The sequence below is a fragment of the Mus musculus genome, chromosome 7, assembly GCF_000001635.26.
Source record: "Mus musculus strain C57BL/6J chromosome 7, GRCm38.p6 C57BL/6J".
NCBI lineage: Eukaryota > Metazoa > Chordata > Mammalia > Rodentia > Muridae > Mus > Mus musculus.
In genome coordinates, this window is record NC_000073.6 from 87,490,200 (window position 1) to 87,506,794 (window position 16,595).

Genomic DNA, 16,595 nt, shown 5'->3' on the forward strand with positions numbered 1-16,595 from the left:
TGCATTATTTATTAGTTCATTTATTAATTTATTATTTACTGTCTAAGGGTGTTTTGTTGACATGTATGTCTGTATACCATATGTGTGCCTGGCTCTCAGAGTGGTCAAAAGTGGCTATCAGACCCCCAAGAACTGGAGTTACAAGTGGCTGTAAAATACCATCTGAGTTTTGGGAACTGAACCAAGTTTGTCTGAAAGAATTAACCAGTGCTCTTAAATTCTGAGCCATCTTTCCAGGCCAGAACAGTCAAATTTGCTTTGTTTCATTTCTGTAAGTCATTATTCACTTTTCTTTTGAAATGGTACATATTCTTTTTCTTCAGCACATATTCACTGAACAGGGTTTCATAAAGCCACATTCATCTACACATATCATCTGATTTGACAATATCCCTTTATTCATGCTCTCTAAACTTCCTCTAATGGGAAATGAGGAGGAGAAAAAAAGTCTTCATTTTAGAAGGATTTTAACAAGACAGGTTGTGTGAATAAAGAAAACAGACAAGCAGAATTAGCTTATTTGTTATGTCTGCAACTGTTTATCCCTGGACAGTGCAAAACTTAAGTATATAGAGCAAACTGTATTCATTTGACCTCATTTTAAAATAATGTTGTTTGTTTGCAAAGTTATTGTTGTTTTGTTAATTATCTTTTTTCAAATTTTGCTTGCTTTTCTTAGTGATTTTTTCCCCCTCTACTTTCTAATTTTACATAAAAAGTCCTTTTCCTCCATAGCCCTATAAATGCAATACAAGGTTGTAGGCAATATTTTAGCAGTTATACATCAGGACTTACTACAATAGGCAAGTCTGCTGTGGTTTTATTGCAACTTTTGATAATTTCAATAATCCTTCAGACTTTCTGCATCAAGTAATGCTATATAACAAATCGAATATTGTAACTGAGAGAATTCCACACCTGAGCCTGATAGAACTTAAAGCAATAGCTAGAGAAGTAAAAAGCTAGATGAGAGTTTTGCAGTTCATGAATTAAGGTAGAATGACTGAAAATATACAGCAATGTTACTTCGCAGCAGAGCCCCATGCTATAAAGTACTCACTAGGTTTAGTAAACACTTATCACCATTGGCACCAGGAATTAGCAGCTGTAATTTACAGTGGCCCTTTAAAGGTTTCCATTTTGGAAGTGTTAGACCAGCAGAGACAGAGGACATTCATATTTCAAAATTTCAAGTGTGGGGTAGCCTATGTTCTTTTTTCCCCATTTGAACTGGTAATCAGAATAGTTGCAATAGAAAATTTTACAAGATAGGCAGAAAAACATATTTCACATTTGTGTTCATTTAAAGGAAAACAATTTAACATATATTTCTTTCTTCATCTTTTGCTTCCATTCCAGAATGAGGAAAAATAATAGGAGAAAAGAAAATTTAATCTCAAAATAACAATCCCTTAATTCTATGTCTAACATTTTTAAAGTAGGAAGAAGGCTAATTTTTCTCCATCCTAGAGAAAAAAAGTTAGAAAGTGCCCATTCCTTAAAAAGGACTGTCTTCTCCCTGAACATAACGTAAGTTAGCCAGACAGCCCTTGTAATCATTAGCAAATATCACCTTTGCTATTTACCAACAATGCTATCAAAAAATAATTTTTAACAAATTAAGTAGTATCTTATGACTGTAAAATAGAAGTCTGTTTATATTAATTGTACAATAAATTCTTTCAATAGGTATTCACATATTCTAAATACACAGCAGGCTTTAACTCTTTTATTACTTAACTGTTTGAGAGTCAGCAACGTTTAAAATTTAAGCAACTGAAGATTTTTTTGTGTGTGTGTAATCATTTTTTCTATCAGGCAATCATGTAATAAAGGTCATCTCTGATACTTAGTGAATTATCTCAGCACTTTCTCTTGAAGATCCTGAATAATAAGTCTTGGTTTTGGCCAGAGATTTATATTTTAAAGTAGCATACTTATGGATTTTACTGTTAATATTAATTTTAATATTACTCAGAAACATGAACTAAGATAATCTGGTTTCTCATCCATTCTTAAATAACTGAGTTACTGTTTATTCCAGATACCATAGGAGGTGCTAACAATACAGTGGTGAACCAATCAGTCCTTGTTTATAGCAGCTTAGAAATCTAACTAAGCTGTTAGATATTAAGACAAATAAGCACATAGATATTTGTTTAATAACAACTTTGAAGAGTTCTCAAAAGAGAAAAAGAAATCAAGAAGCATTAACATCTGTTAGTAAGGCACATTTTCTGCCCTGAGATATTATCAGAGATGCTCACAGAGCATGAAAATGTGGCTGCTGAAGTACCAGTCTTTGCAACTCTCTCTATATAGTGCATCTTACCTGCCAGGAGGAGAAGAAGGATGCTGGGCTGAGTAAGTTAGGATTTTCAGGGTGACGACCTCCCAAGTACTCATCTGTGCAAATGTCACAGTTTTCTGCATCTCTCCAATCCCAGTATGGAACAGTGAAGTTCTCATCCCCAGTTAGTTCTCGAATTTCTTGTTCCCACAATAACAAGAAAAGTCTGTGCCAAGGCAGAAACCCTGGTGCTTCATGGGCAAAATCAATGTCCCTCCATATTTCAGAGCCCCCAAGCAGTGTGTCCCTTGACACATAGTAATGCATCCATACAAAGAGGTCGTAGATGTTGATATCATTAAACATGGGTGTTGACCCATTGTTCATTTGGCCATAGGTGCCTGTGGGGATGACATAGACTGAGCTGATAGTATGTTTTGCTAAAGTGAGGTAAGAAAAGAACTTATTCTTTTCGGAGACACTCAAATCAAAAATGTTTCTTCTAATCAAGACTCGCTTCTCTGTACAATTTGGGCCCCCAAATCCAAACTTACAGTTTCCGCAGTTGAAACCCATGAAGTTGCCTGAGCACTGGCAGGTCCTATTATAAAACACAGAGGGCCAGGACTCACGGTCATCCACCCCTTTGAAGGGGAACTGAGGTCCAGATGGTGCACTGGACAGAAGGATATCCTGGCAGGAACCTCTGCCTGAAAGCTGGCCGCAGGGACTCCCATCACCCATCCATGGTGGGCAGCATTCTTTTGCCAACAAGTTCTTAGAGGAGGCACAGGCTCGAGGAAAATGGCCATCAGAGATCTGGAAACTCCACAGAAGGCAATACAAAACAGCCAAGAACATTTTCTCCTTTAGATCATACAAAATCTGCACCAATAGGTTAATGAGTGTCACAGACTTCTTTTCCAGCAACCCCTGGAGTGACTATCACATGTTTTGGCTAAGACCTATATAACCACTCCCCTTCTTACATCAAATACTCTCAGCCTGTTTTACACTAAGCTTTTATCTTCTGCAAAGCACATGACTAACTTTTTCTTGGAGTTTGTACATAGCCCATAGTGAGGTAACTAAATTGAAGGAAGATATATTATTCTAATTGATATGAAATTAATAATAATTGGAATTTGCAAATGAGAAGTAGTATCAAGAATACATCATCTCTTATGAATAAAGGTCATGAAACATCTAGATTCTGAATACAAGCCTGTTGTATTTAGAGATCATAAGTAGACAATAACATTTATAGAACTCATTTTGTCAAAAATTTTTCTTCAGAACTCAGAATATTGCTTATATCTGGCTAAGCTGAGCTTATTTATTTTATAAAAGTAATCAGTCTAAAATAGTTGCCTCTCATTTTTCCTTGATTATCTTGAATTGATTATTCCAAAGATATCTTACTTTGTTACTTTGTTATTTTGGTGAACTGCTTCAATGCATAAAGTTTCTAGTTAAGAAAACACCTCTCTCTCTCTCTCTCTCTCTCTCTCTCTCTCTCTCTCTCTCTCTCTCTCTCTCTCTCTCTTCCTCTCTCTCTCTCTCTCTCTCTCTCTCTCTCTCTCTCTCTCTCTCTCTCTCTCCTTCATTCTTACTCTATCTCTCTTTTATTATTTTGCTCATAAAATGTGGAAGTGAGTAATGGACTTACTGGATGGTTTGAATAGCACTGCTCCATGAAAGAAGGATAATGAGAATGGTCAAGAAACAAACGTCTCTTTGGAACTCCCTTCTCTATGCTGCTTCATACTAAAAGCTGAGTGGTTCTTTTAATTTATACTGTAGGAGAAAGGAAGTGAAGGTTTGAGGAAACCGTTTATCTGAACACTGGGGCTGCGGAAATCTAGGAAAATCATTGCTTTCCTGATAATGCTGGAATGTCAGCCTGCTCTGCTTCTTTTCTTCCCTAGGGTTTGTTTCAGTATTTAAAATGTGTTGACTGCTCCATAGGATTCTCTTGAGATTCAAGGCAGCCTTGGCAGGTAGAAAGAACAGTGTGTGGGTGCAGGAAAGAGAAGTTTCCATGGAGATTTTGTCTCTTGCTGGAATAAGGAAGCTCTCACATGATTTCCTTCAGGAGTCTTAGTCCTTTTTTGTTTTTCTTCTCTTAAAGCCCATAGTAGATTAACACAGGACCTCGTTCCCCTGGGGACTTTTTGTTATGTATTACTTGTAGCTACATGGGGCCTTTTGTAACTCTTTCCCACCTAGTTGCAGGTGGAATCCAGCTTCTCCTGTTAAACTTAATTAACAACTTTTTCTTTCCCTTGTTCTACTATCAGGCATCTTAGCAAAATTGCTCAGAAAATCCTCATCACTCTTTCTAAGGGCTTTCCCATGCTCATTTTCTAAGGGCTTTCCCATGCTCATTTTCAAAATCTGTAGAGCCTCATGAGAGGAATGACTGAAGTGTAGTTTGCTGTCTTTGTTTTCTTCATAGGACTGATTCTCTTAAATTAAAAGTTCTCTTTATTCCTCTGCAATGTAATCTACAGTCTCCACCAACTTATTTACATGACAATCTTATCACCAGTCCTGCTCTTTCTATGTAAGTATTCATTTACACATTTTTCCCTTGTATACACATTTGGTAGCTACAGAATTTGAATATGCCCTATCCAATTCTGTTTGACTATTGTCTACCCTAAGACAGTCTTAATGCAATCTATATTAGCTATAGCTGGGAATGCAATAAGTATACTGCAAATATTTATTGATCATCTATTGGGCATTTTCTGAGGATAAAATTGGAATGATATGGTAAATTTAATAGGACAGTTTCCACCACTGTCAAAAATAAGTTTTTATCACAATTTAATCTTAATATTTATAGCTAAGTATGTTTAAATATGTTTTCCTGGATTAAATAAAAAAATTGAAGTTCCTATAGAAGAATTTCTGTGGGGCAAAATGTAGTCTATTAATTTTGAAGAAAGTTGAGGAGAGTTTTCTGGGAGAAAACATATTTTGAGAGACATGTTAAAGAGTCATAGAAGAGCAGAATAGCAGTTGTTTAAACTTCTAGAGAATGAGTTCTTGAATTAAAGCTTTAAGTGGAAGAGGCATAACACTCCCAAGATTTCTAAAGACTGCTAAGGCTTCTGTAGCTACAAAGCAATAGGAATGAGAAGTAAGGTATACATATGGACATAGAAAAGGGTTGAAGCAATTTCAATGCAATCTCATGGGAATGTACAAGATTTTCATATGTAAGCTGCTGAAATGTGATATGAGCAGAGAATTAGGATGAGAAGAGAAATAGCTCTCAGGAGAGTGTTAAAGTAAAGAAGGGAATGTATGAATGTTGATTGGTCCAGAGTGAAGATTTCAGTGATGAAAAGTGCTCAGGTTTGTCTTGAACCAGCTATGTTGTCAACTGGGGCATGAATTCCTGAACTCTTTGCATCTGTTTCCCTAGCATTACATTATTCATGTGTTCCATTCTCTCTGTATCTTATGAAGAAAAGTCCTTTTTTTTTTTTTTTTCAACTTGTGATAGTTTTTTGTCAACTTGATAGAATCCAGAATCACTTGGGAGATGGTCTTCTGGGCATACTGTGGGCATTCACTTGACTATGACTGGTGTCGAGAGACTCATCTCAATTGTAATGGGATCATTCCCTAGACATGAGATTGTAGACTTCAAAAAATGAAGAAAGCAAACTGAACACGAGCATGAATTCCTTCCTTTGTACATTCTAGTTTTATATGTGGGGTAGGTACTTCAGTCCCATCCTGCCCTGACTTTTATATCAGGATGGGGAACTGCTAGCCAGTATAAATTTTTCTTCCTTAGGTTGTTTTTGAGACAGAATTGTTTAATCACAGCAAGAAAGAAAATTAGGACAGTACTCATTATTCCAGGATACTTGAGTGCAGTAGCTTTAGGTTTTCCCAGCTTGAAGAGATTTCAGACTATTCTGTCATATAATTTTCTACCAAAAATTTGTAAGGTTTTTATTATTTTCAAGAATGGCTTTTTATATACATTGTTTTGCTAAATATTGCAAGAATGACTGGCTTCCTAATTCTGTCATTGTCTTACATTTACTAAAAATGATTCCACATGATTTCATTTTGCATTGAGGTGAATTATCACTGGATATGATACGTATTTTTTATTACAATTAGTTATTAGTTTGGGCATGTGGTAAATTTGTGTGTGTGTGTGTGTTATGTGTATTTGTGTGTTTCTTTGTAGCTATGTGTATATACATGAACAATGTGTGCCTGATACCTCAGTGGAAATTAGAAGACAACTTGAAAGAGTCAATTCTTTTCTTCAGCCTGCGGATTTGTTGATTAAACTCCTGTCTTCAGGCTTGAGAGTAAGTGCCTTTTTCTGCTGAGCCATCTGTCAATTTCAGATACAAATGTTAACTACCACTATAGTTTTGCTTACTTGTGTGCTTAGATACAACTAAAGGAAAAAGTTTACAGTGATTAATTCTCTATATTTGGAGTTTAGACATACTAATTTATTCTGTAAATATGCAGCTCCTACAGTTCTTTTTCTCTCTCTTTTTTAAGGTTTTTTAAAAAATTTTATTAGATATTTTCTTCATTTACATTTCAAATGCTATCCTGAAAGTTCCCTATACCCACCCCCCCACCCCACCACCATGCGGTCCTGCTCCCCTATCCACTCACTCCCATTTCTTGGCCCTGGTGTTCCCCTGAACTGGGGCATATAAAGTTTGCAAGACCAAGAAACCTCTCTTCCACTTATTAGTGAGTACATATCATGTGAGTTCTTTTGTGATTGAGTTACCTCACTCAAGATGATGCCCTGCAGGCCCATCCATTTGCCTAGAAATTTCATAAATTCATTCTTTTTAATAGCTGAGTAGTACTCCATTGTGTAAATGTACCACATTTTCTGTATCCATTCCTCTGTTGAGGGGTTCTTCCCAGCTTCTGGCTATTATAAATAAGGCTGCTATGAACATAGTGGAGCATGTGTCCTTCTTACTGGTTGGAACATCTTCTAAATATATGCCCCAGGAGAGGTATTGCTGGATCCTCCAGCAGTACTGTGTCAAATTTTTTGAGTAACCACCAGACTGATTTCCAGAGTGGTTGTACAAGCTTGCAAACTCACCAAAAATGGAGGAGTGCTCCTCTTTCTTCACATCCTTGCCAGCATCTGCTGTCACCTGAAATTTTGATCTTAGCCATTCTGACTGATGTGAGATGGAATCTCAGGGTTGTTTTAATTTGCATTTCCCTGATGATTAAGGATGTTAAACATTTTTTCAGGTGCTTCTCAGCCATTTGGTATTCCTCAGGTGAGAATTCTTTGTTTAGCTCTGAGCCCCATTTTTTAATGGAGTTATTTGATTTTCTGGAGTCCACCTTCTTGAGTTCTTTATATATATTAGATATTAGTCCCCTATCTGATTTAGGATAGGTAAAGATCCTTTCCCAATCTGTTGGTGGCCTATTTGTCTTATGATGGTGTCTTTTGCCTTACAGAAGCTTTGCAATTTTATGAGGTCCCATTGGCTGATTCTCAATCTTACAGCACAAGTCATTGCTGTTCTATTCAGGAATCTTTCCCATGTGCCCATATCTTCAAGGCTTTTCCCCACTTTCTCCTCTATAAGTTACACTGTCTCTGCTTTTATGTGGGGTTCCTTGATCCACTTAGATTTGACCTTAGTACAAGGAGATAGGAATGGATCAATTCCCATTCTTCTACATGATAACCACCAGTTGTGCCAGCACCATTTGTTGAAAATGCTGTCTTTTTTCCACTGGATGGTTTTAGCTCCCTTGTCAAAGATCAAATGGCCATAGGTGTGTGGGTTCATTTCTGGGTCTTCAATTCTATTCCATTGGTCTACTTGTCTGTTGCTATACCAGTACCATGCAGTTTTTATCACAATTGCTCTGTAGTACAGCTTTAGGTCAGGGATGGTGATTCCACCAGAGGTTCTTTTATCCTTGAGAAGACTTTTTGCTATCCTAGGTTTTTTGTTATTCCAGATGAATTTGCAGATTGCCCTTTCTAAATCGTTGAAGAATTGAGTTGGAATTTTGATGGGGATTTCATTGAATCTGTAGATTGCTTTTGGCAAGATAGCCATTTTTACTATATTGATCCTGCCAATCCATGAGCATAGGACATCTTTCCATCTTCTGAGATCTTCTTTAATTTCTTTCTTCAGAGACTTGAAGTTCTTATCATACAGATCTTTCACTTACTTAGAGTCATGCCAAGGTATTTTACATTATTTGTGACTATTGATAAGGGTGTTGTTTCCCTACTTTCTCTCTCAGCCTGTTTATCCTATGTGTAGAGAAAGGCCATTGACTTGTTTGAGTTAATTTTATATCTAGCTACTTCACTGAAGCTTTTTTTCAGTTTTAGGAGTTCTCTGGTGGAATTTTTAGGGTCACTCATATATACTATAATATCATCTGCAAAAAGTGATATTTTGACTTCTTCCTTTCCAATTTTTATCCTGTTGATCTCCTTTTGTTGTTGAATTGCTCTGTCTTGGACTTCAAGTATTATGTCGAATCAGTAGGGAGAAAGTGGGCAGCCTCGTCTAGTCCCTGATTTTAGTGGGTTGTTTTCAGGTTCTCCCCATTTACTTTGATGTTGGCTAGTGGTATGCTGTAGATTGCTTTTATCATGTTAGGTATGGGCCTTGAATTCCTGATCTTTCCAAGACTTATATCATAAATGGGTGTTGATTTTGTCAAATGTTTTCTCCACATCTAATGAGATGATTTTGTCTTTGAGTTTGTTTATGTAATGGATTACGTTGATGGATTTTCGTGTATTAAGCCATCCCTTCATCCCTGGAATGAAACCTCTTTTTCAGGATGGATGATTGTTTTGATGTGTTCTTAGATTAGGTTAGCAAGAATTTTATTGAGTATTTTTGCATCGATATTCATAAAGGAAATTGGTCTGAAGTTCTCTATCTTTGTTGGGTCTTTCTGTGGTTTAGGTATCAGAGTAATTGTGGTTTCATAGGATTAATTGGGTAGAGTACCTTCTGCTTCTATTTTGTAGAATAGTTTGTAAAGAACTGGAATTAGATCTTCTTTCAAGGTCTGATAGAACTCTGCACTAAACCCATCTGGTCCTGGGCTTTTTTTTTTTTTTTTTTTTTTTTTTTGGTTGGGAGACTATTAATGACTGCTTCTATTTCTTTAGGGGATATGGGATTGTTTAGATCATTAACCCAATTCTGATTTAACTTTGGTACCTCGTATCTGTCTAGAAATTTGTCCATTTCATCCAGGTTTTCCTGTTTTGTTGAGTATAATCTTTTGTAGAAGGATCTGATGATGATTTGAATTTCTTCAGGATCTGTTGTTATGTCTCCCTTTTCATTTCTGATTTTGTTAATTAGGATGCTGTCCCTGTACCCTCTAGTGAATCTGGCTAAGGGTTTATCTATCTTGTTGATTTTCTCAAAGAACAAGCTCCTCGTTTGTTTGATTCTTTGAATAGTTCTTCTTGTTTCTACTTGGTTGATTTCGTCCCTGAGTTTGATTATTTCCTGCAGTCTACTACTCTTGGGTGAATTTGCTTCCCTTTGTTCTAGAGCTTTTATGTGTGTTGTCAAGCTGCTAGTATATGCTCTCTCTATTTTCTTTTTGGAGGCACGCAGAGCTCTGAGGTTTTGTCTTAGAAATGCTTTCATTGTGTCCCATAAGTTTGGGTATGTTGTGGCTTCATTTTTATTAAATGCAAAAAGTCTTTAATTTCTTTATTCCTTCCTTGACCAAGGTATCATTGAGAAGAGTGTTGTTTAGTTTCCACCTGAATGTTGGCTTTCTATTATTTATGTTGTTATTGAAGATCAGCCTTGGTCCATGGTGATCTGATAGGATGCATGGGAAAATTTCAATATTTTTGTATCTTATGAGGCCTGTATTTTGACCAATTATGTGTTCAATTCTGGAGAAGGTACCATGAGGTACTGAGAAGAAGGTATATCCTTTTGTTTTAGGATAAAATGTTCTGTAGATATCTGTTGAATCCATTTGTTTCATAATTTCTGTTAGTTTCACTATGTCCCTGTTTAGTTTCTGTTTCCATGATATGTCCATTGATGAAAGTGGTGTGTTGAAGTCTCCCACTATTATTGTGTGAGGTGCAATGTGTGTTTTGAGCTTCACTAAAGTTTCTTTAATGAAGGTGGCTGCCCTTGCATTTGGAGCATAGATATTCATAACTGAGAGTTCCTCTTGGAAGATTTTTACCTTTGATGAGTATGAAGTGTCCCTCCTTGTCTTTTTTGATAACTTTGGGTTGGAAGTCGATTTTATTCGATATTAGAATGGCTACTCCAGCTTGTTTCTTTAGACCATTTGCTTGGAAAATTGTTTTCCAGCCTTTCATTCTGAGGTAATGTCTGTCTTTTCCCCTGAGATGGGTTTCCCGTAAGCAGCAGAATGTTGGGTCCTATTTGTGTAGCCAGTCTGTTAGTCTATATCTTTTTATTGGGGAGTTGAGTCCATTAATATTAATAGATATTAAGGAAAAGTAATTGTTGCTTCCTATTATTTTTATTGTTAAAGTTGGCCTTCTGTTCTTGTGGCTGTCTTTTTTTTAGGTTTGTTGAAGGCTTACTTTTTTTGCTTTTTCTAGGATGTGGTTTCCGTCCCTCCCCCCTGGCTGGGCAGACACCTCTCTGGCAGGGAAGGTGCCTGGATGTCTGGAGCCCGAAATGGGGTCTGCCTTAGAAGCTCTGTGGCTCCCGCCTGACCCAGAAGCTGTTAGCTTCTGTAGTCCACACTCTCACCTGTGCAGACTAGTCTTGGCAGGATCCAGGAAGGAAGATGGCTCCAGGGGATGCTCTGGGGAAGCCCTCCTGGGTGGGGTGGACACCTCTCCTCTCGAGGAGCATTTCTTAAACAGAACTCCAATGGCTTATGCTCTAAGATCAATTGAGAAATGAAAACTCATGAAACTGAACAGCTTCTGTAAGGCAATGGACATAGTAAACAGGACAAATCAGCAGCCTACAGTTTGGGAAAATATGAGGGCTAGTATCCAAAATATATAAAAAACTCAAGAAGCTAACCTCCAAAAAAAAAACAAACAACCCAATTAAAAAATGGGGTATAGAGAGAATTCAAAACAGGAATCTCGAATGTCTGAGAAGCACTTAAAGAGATGTTCAAAGTCCTTAGTGATCAGGGAAATGCAAATTAAAATGATCCCGAGATTCCACTTTACACCAATTAGAATAGCTAAGATCAAAACCTCAGATAACAACACACATTTTGAAGATGTGCAGAAAGAGGAACATTCCTTCGTTGCTGGAGGGACTGCATACTGGTACAACCACTCTGGAAATCAATCTGGAGGTTCTTCAGAAAGTTGGAAACAGATCTACCTGAATACCACACTTGGGCATATGACCAAACGATGCCCTATCATGCCACAGGGGTACATGTTACACAATGTTCATAGTGGCCTTATTGTAGTATCTAGAAGCTGGAAACAACCCAGATGTCCTCTGAGAGAAAAATGGATAAAGAAATGTGGTTCATTTATACAATGGAATACTACTTAGCTATTAAGAACTAGGGCATCCTTAGTTTTGCAGGCAAATGGATGGAACTAGAACATATCATCTTGAGTAAGGTAACTCAGACCAAAAAAGATGTAGTATGTACTCATTAATAAGTGAATATTAGCCAAAAAGCAAAACAAAACAAAACAAAACAAAACAACCCTACAGAATACCCAGGATACAATCCACTTAACTCATGGAGGTTAACAAGGCAAAGAGCTCAGGCGAAGAGTAAGGATGCCTCAATCCCTCTTGGAAGGGAGAAAAAAGCAGTTACAGGGTGGGCAGGGAGTTCAAGGGGCAGAGGGAGGAAGAGATCTGGTTAGGAGAGGGGACAGAGAGGTGAAAGTGTAACATGATCAGGAATTGGGGTTGGGGTTACAGGACTGAAGCCCGAGGGCCAGGAGAAAGAGTGGAAACAGGCAACCTCGAGAGATAGGAGGTGGGTAATGTAAGCAGCATATATTTTAAGTAAAATATGAGAGGCAAAATATGTGCCCTGACACAACGGTGGCACAACGGTTATAGAGGAAACCATGCATGCTTTGCTTGGTTTGAGGCCAACCTCACAAAACAATGTGTGTTGTATTGTGAATCGTTGTACTAGAATGTACCAGTGACCTGAGAGATGAGAGATGGTCAGGACTCAAAGGGAAGGACTTTAGAAGAAATGCCCACAGTAAGTAGAGGGAACTTGTAGAGTCCATCTCAAGGAGAAAGCAGGGCATCAAGTGGAGGGATGGTGTTGCCATCTCACAGGCAAAAACGCTGAGCCAGAATTGACCCTGTCTAAAAGAAGTGAAGGGACAAAAATGAAGACACCGAGAGAAAGGAGGTCCAGTGATCATCCCAAATTGGGATCCAGTTCAAGGAGAGGTTCCAAGGTCTGACACTATTACTCATGCTAGGGTGTCTGTACAGACAGGAGCCGAGCATTCTGCCCTCTGAGAGGGCCATCAAGCAACTGAGTCAGGTGCAGATACTTAAACCCAACCAATGGACAGCAGCTGGGACCCCTGTGGTTGAATTAGCGAAAGGTTGAAAGAAGTTGTGGAGGAGGGTGGCCATATAGGAATATTAGCAGTCTCAATTAACCTGGATCTCTGAAACACTGAGCTACCAACCATGTAGCATACATTAGCTGTTATGAGCCCCCAGACAAATGTACAAAAGAAGACTGCCTGGTTTGGCCTCATTAAGAGAAGAAGCACTTGAGGCCCCAGGGAGTGGGATGTCAAGTGAGGTGGGGTGGGGTGAGGACATCCTCTTGGAGTTGAGGGAGGAGGAATGGGATGAGGAATAGTTGAAGTGTTGACTGGGAGAGGGACAATGACTGAACCATAAAAAAGATATAATAATAATAATAATAATAATAATAATAATAATAGAATGTAAGCAGCATATAAAAACTAAGCATTTAGAAAGGAGATTTGTGCTATATGAATTTAGCTGACCAATAGTAGTAGGTTTCCCCTAAGGCCTAAGTCTTCTTCAGTTATGAATTTTTAACTGGGTTAATAAAAAAAAAAAAAAAAACCCAACACATTGTATCATGAGGACTTGGCCTCAAACCAAGCAAAGCATGCCTGGTTTCCTCTATAACAGTTGTGCCACCGCTGTGTCAGGGCACATATTTTGCCTCTCAGGTTGTCATTGTTGTTCAGAAGGTTATCAGCTGTGTAAGTCTACCAATGTCTTTCCTCTCATAGCATCCTGTATTGCACTTCCCAGATTATAAAATCTGTTCAGCATTGAGAAGGCTTTTCCAGTCAAATACTAGTAAACGTTAGATGCTATGAGAAATGTTACAAGATTTTCAGTGTTGTTGTTATTGGTTGGAAATATAACAATTCCTCTTACTTGAGCTCAAAATATGACATCCTGCAGTACATTGCTCTAGTTTGCATATGATTATTATTATCATTATTATTATTATTATTACTGAAGATGTCAGGGAAGGGAAGACTTCTTTGACATTTTCCATTTTCCATATTTTTCCTCCATTTAAAAAACGGGTCATGGAAACATTTTTATCTTCTTTTTATTTAACACATTAATTGGAATGTTCATCAAAATTTTATTGTCAAGAGACTCACAAAAATGATAAAAGCAGTATAATTGAATTTTGTTCATTGTAATGGAAAATTAATGCACGATTTTATAAGTAAGAAATGCTTGGATTTTCTTTTATTTTGAAGTTTTATATTATCCTGGAAAACCTTTTATAGTAGTCTAAAACATGCTGTCAGTGGGCTCATGCATTCAAATTAAAACCAATGTTCTCCTTGCCTATCTGATTGAGGTGTTTTCTAATGTTATACTCAACTTGGTTTTGGACTCAATAAATTCGAGGCAAATAACCAATCAAAGAAACAAATAAGGAAAGGCCTTGGAAAATGGGCCTACAATAAAGTCAAGTAAAAACCTGACTGCTCTGGTTTAGAGTGGTTGTCCTGGTAGCTCATAAATTACTGCAAACGTCTTGTTGTTGTTGTTGTTATTATTGTTTTTAATTAATTAATTAAATTTTGGTGCTTTTCTCTTGTGTGTGACTTTCAGCAAATAAATTGTGTAAGTTTTCTCATCTGTAAAATATAAGTTATTATAATTGCTTTGGCAAGTGCTACAGACTATTAAAAAATGAGATTAAACCATCTTACAATCCCACCAGCAAAGAAGGAGTGTTCCTCTTTCTTCACATCCTCACCAGCACGTACTGTTGCTTGAGTTTTTGATCTTAGTCATTCTGATTTATGTGAGGTTGAATCTCAGGGCCATTTTGATTTGCATTTCCTTGATGATTAAGGATGGTGAAAAAAATTTTAAGTGCTTCTCAGCCATTTGAGATTCGTTTGTTGAGAATTCTCTGTTTAGTTCCTTACAGCATTTTTAAGTTGGGTTATTTGATTTTCTGGAGTTTAACTTCTTGAGTTCTTTGTACATTTTGGATACTAGCCCTCTATAGGATGTATAGTTAGTGAAGATCTTGTCCCAGTTTATATGTTACCATTTTGCCCTATTGACACTGTAGGAAGCTTTTCAGTTTTATGAAGTTCCATTTGTCAATTATTTTATCTTAGAGCCTGAGCCATTGGTTCAGGAAAATTTCCTCAGTGCCAATGTGATCAAGGCTCTTTTTTACATTCTGTTCTATTAGATTCTCTATCTGGTTTTATGTGTAGGTCCTTGATCTACTTGGACTTATGCTTTGTATCAGGAGATAAATCTGGATCAATTTGCATTCTTCTACAGCAGACTGTCAGTAAGACCAGAACCATTTCTTGAAGATCCTTCCTTTTCCCTCCACCTTATGTGTGTGTGTGTTTTTTAATCAAAGGTCAAGTGTCCATAGATGTGTCAGTTTATTTCTGGGTCTTCAATTCTATTTCATTTATCTGTCTCTCTGTCTCTCTACCAATACCATGCAGTTTTTATTACTATTGCTTTGTAGTACAGCTTGAGTTCAGAAGTTCTTTTATTGTTGAGAATTGTTTTTGCAATCCTGGGTCTTTGTTTTTCCATATGAAGATGAGAATTACTCTTTCCATGTTGGTAAAGAAATCAATCCGGTGGCTCATCAGAAAATTGAAAAGAGTTGTAACTGAAGACCCAGCTATACCACTCCTGAGATTATCCCCAAAAGATGTTCCACCATACCACAAGGATATGTGCTCCATTATGTTCATAGCAGTCTTATTTATAATATCCAGAAGCCAGAAACAGCCCAGATGTCCTTCAACCAAAGAATAGATACAGAAAATGTGATTCATTTACACAATGGAATACTATTTATTTTTTTAAAATGAGGACATCATGAATTTTGCAGGCAAATGAATAGAACTCGAACATATCATCCTGAGTGTGGTAACCCACGCCCAAAAGGATATGTATAGTATGTACTCCCTGACAAGTGTATATAAGCCAAAATATTCAGAATATCCATGATACAACTCACAGATCATAGAAAGCTTAACAAAGAGGAAGACCCAAGTATGAATTCTTCAAACTCACTTAGAATGGGGAACAACATAATCATGGTAGGCAGATGGAGGAACCTGGGTGGGAGAGGGGTGGGGGAGGGAAAAAGGAGGGATAGAATCAGGTATGTGGGGAGACAGAAGAGACGCCCAGAGGGCCAGGAGAATGGATTGAAATTTGCAGCAGTAAGGGCTAGGAGGCCTAGGGAACCTCTAAAATATTCTAGAAACCTATGATGTGAGAGACTCCCAAGACTCGATGGGGATGACATTAGCTGAAATGTGGAATAGTGGAGCAATGGAACCTGGAAGGACAACAGTAGATAGACAATGGCCCCCAGTTGAGGCGGGGTTGCCAACTATTCATCTTCAAAAATTTTAACCCAGGATTGTTCCTGTCTAAAGGAAATGCAGGGACAAAAATGGAGCAGAGACTGAAAGGTCACCCAGTGACTGGCCCAATTTGGAATCCATCCCATTGCACACACAAAATCCTAGCACTATTTCTGATGCCATACTCTGCTTGCAGACAGGAACCTGGCTAGGTTGTCCTCTGAGAGGCTCTACCAGTAGCTGACTGAGACAAATGCAGATACTTACAGCCAACCATTGGATTGAGGTCAGAGACCCATATGGAAGAGTTAGGTGAATGACTGAAGGAGCTGAGGGGGATTGCAACACCATTGGAAGAATACATTGTCAACTAATTTAGAACCCTCAGAACTCCCAGAGACTAAAGCCAAAAACCAAAGAGCATACATGGGC

General features: G+C 37.7%; 1 protein-coding gene across 3 annotated transcripts in view; it reads right to left on the reverse strand.

Annotated features, from left to right (window-relative positions):
- Positions 1 to 3,313, reverse strand: part of Tyr (tyrosinase) — a 68,742-nt gene extending 65,429 nt beyond the window's left edge. For 2 of the 3 annotated variants that reach the window (NM_001317397.1, NM_011661.5), the window contains exon 1: positions 2,333 to 3,313. In NM_001317397.1, the coding sequence (NP_001304326.1) occupies positions 2,333 to 3,151 (819 nt within the window). In that variant the 5' untranslated portion in view covers positions 3,152 to 3,313. The remainder of the gene's footprint in view (positions 1 to 2,332) is intronic. The other variant, XM_006507577.2, reaches the window with a different exon arrangement.
- Between the last annotated feature and the right edge of the window lie 13,282 nt (positions 3,314 to 16,595).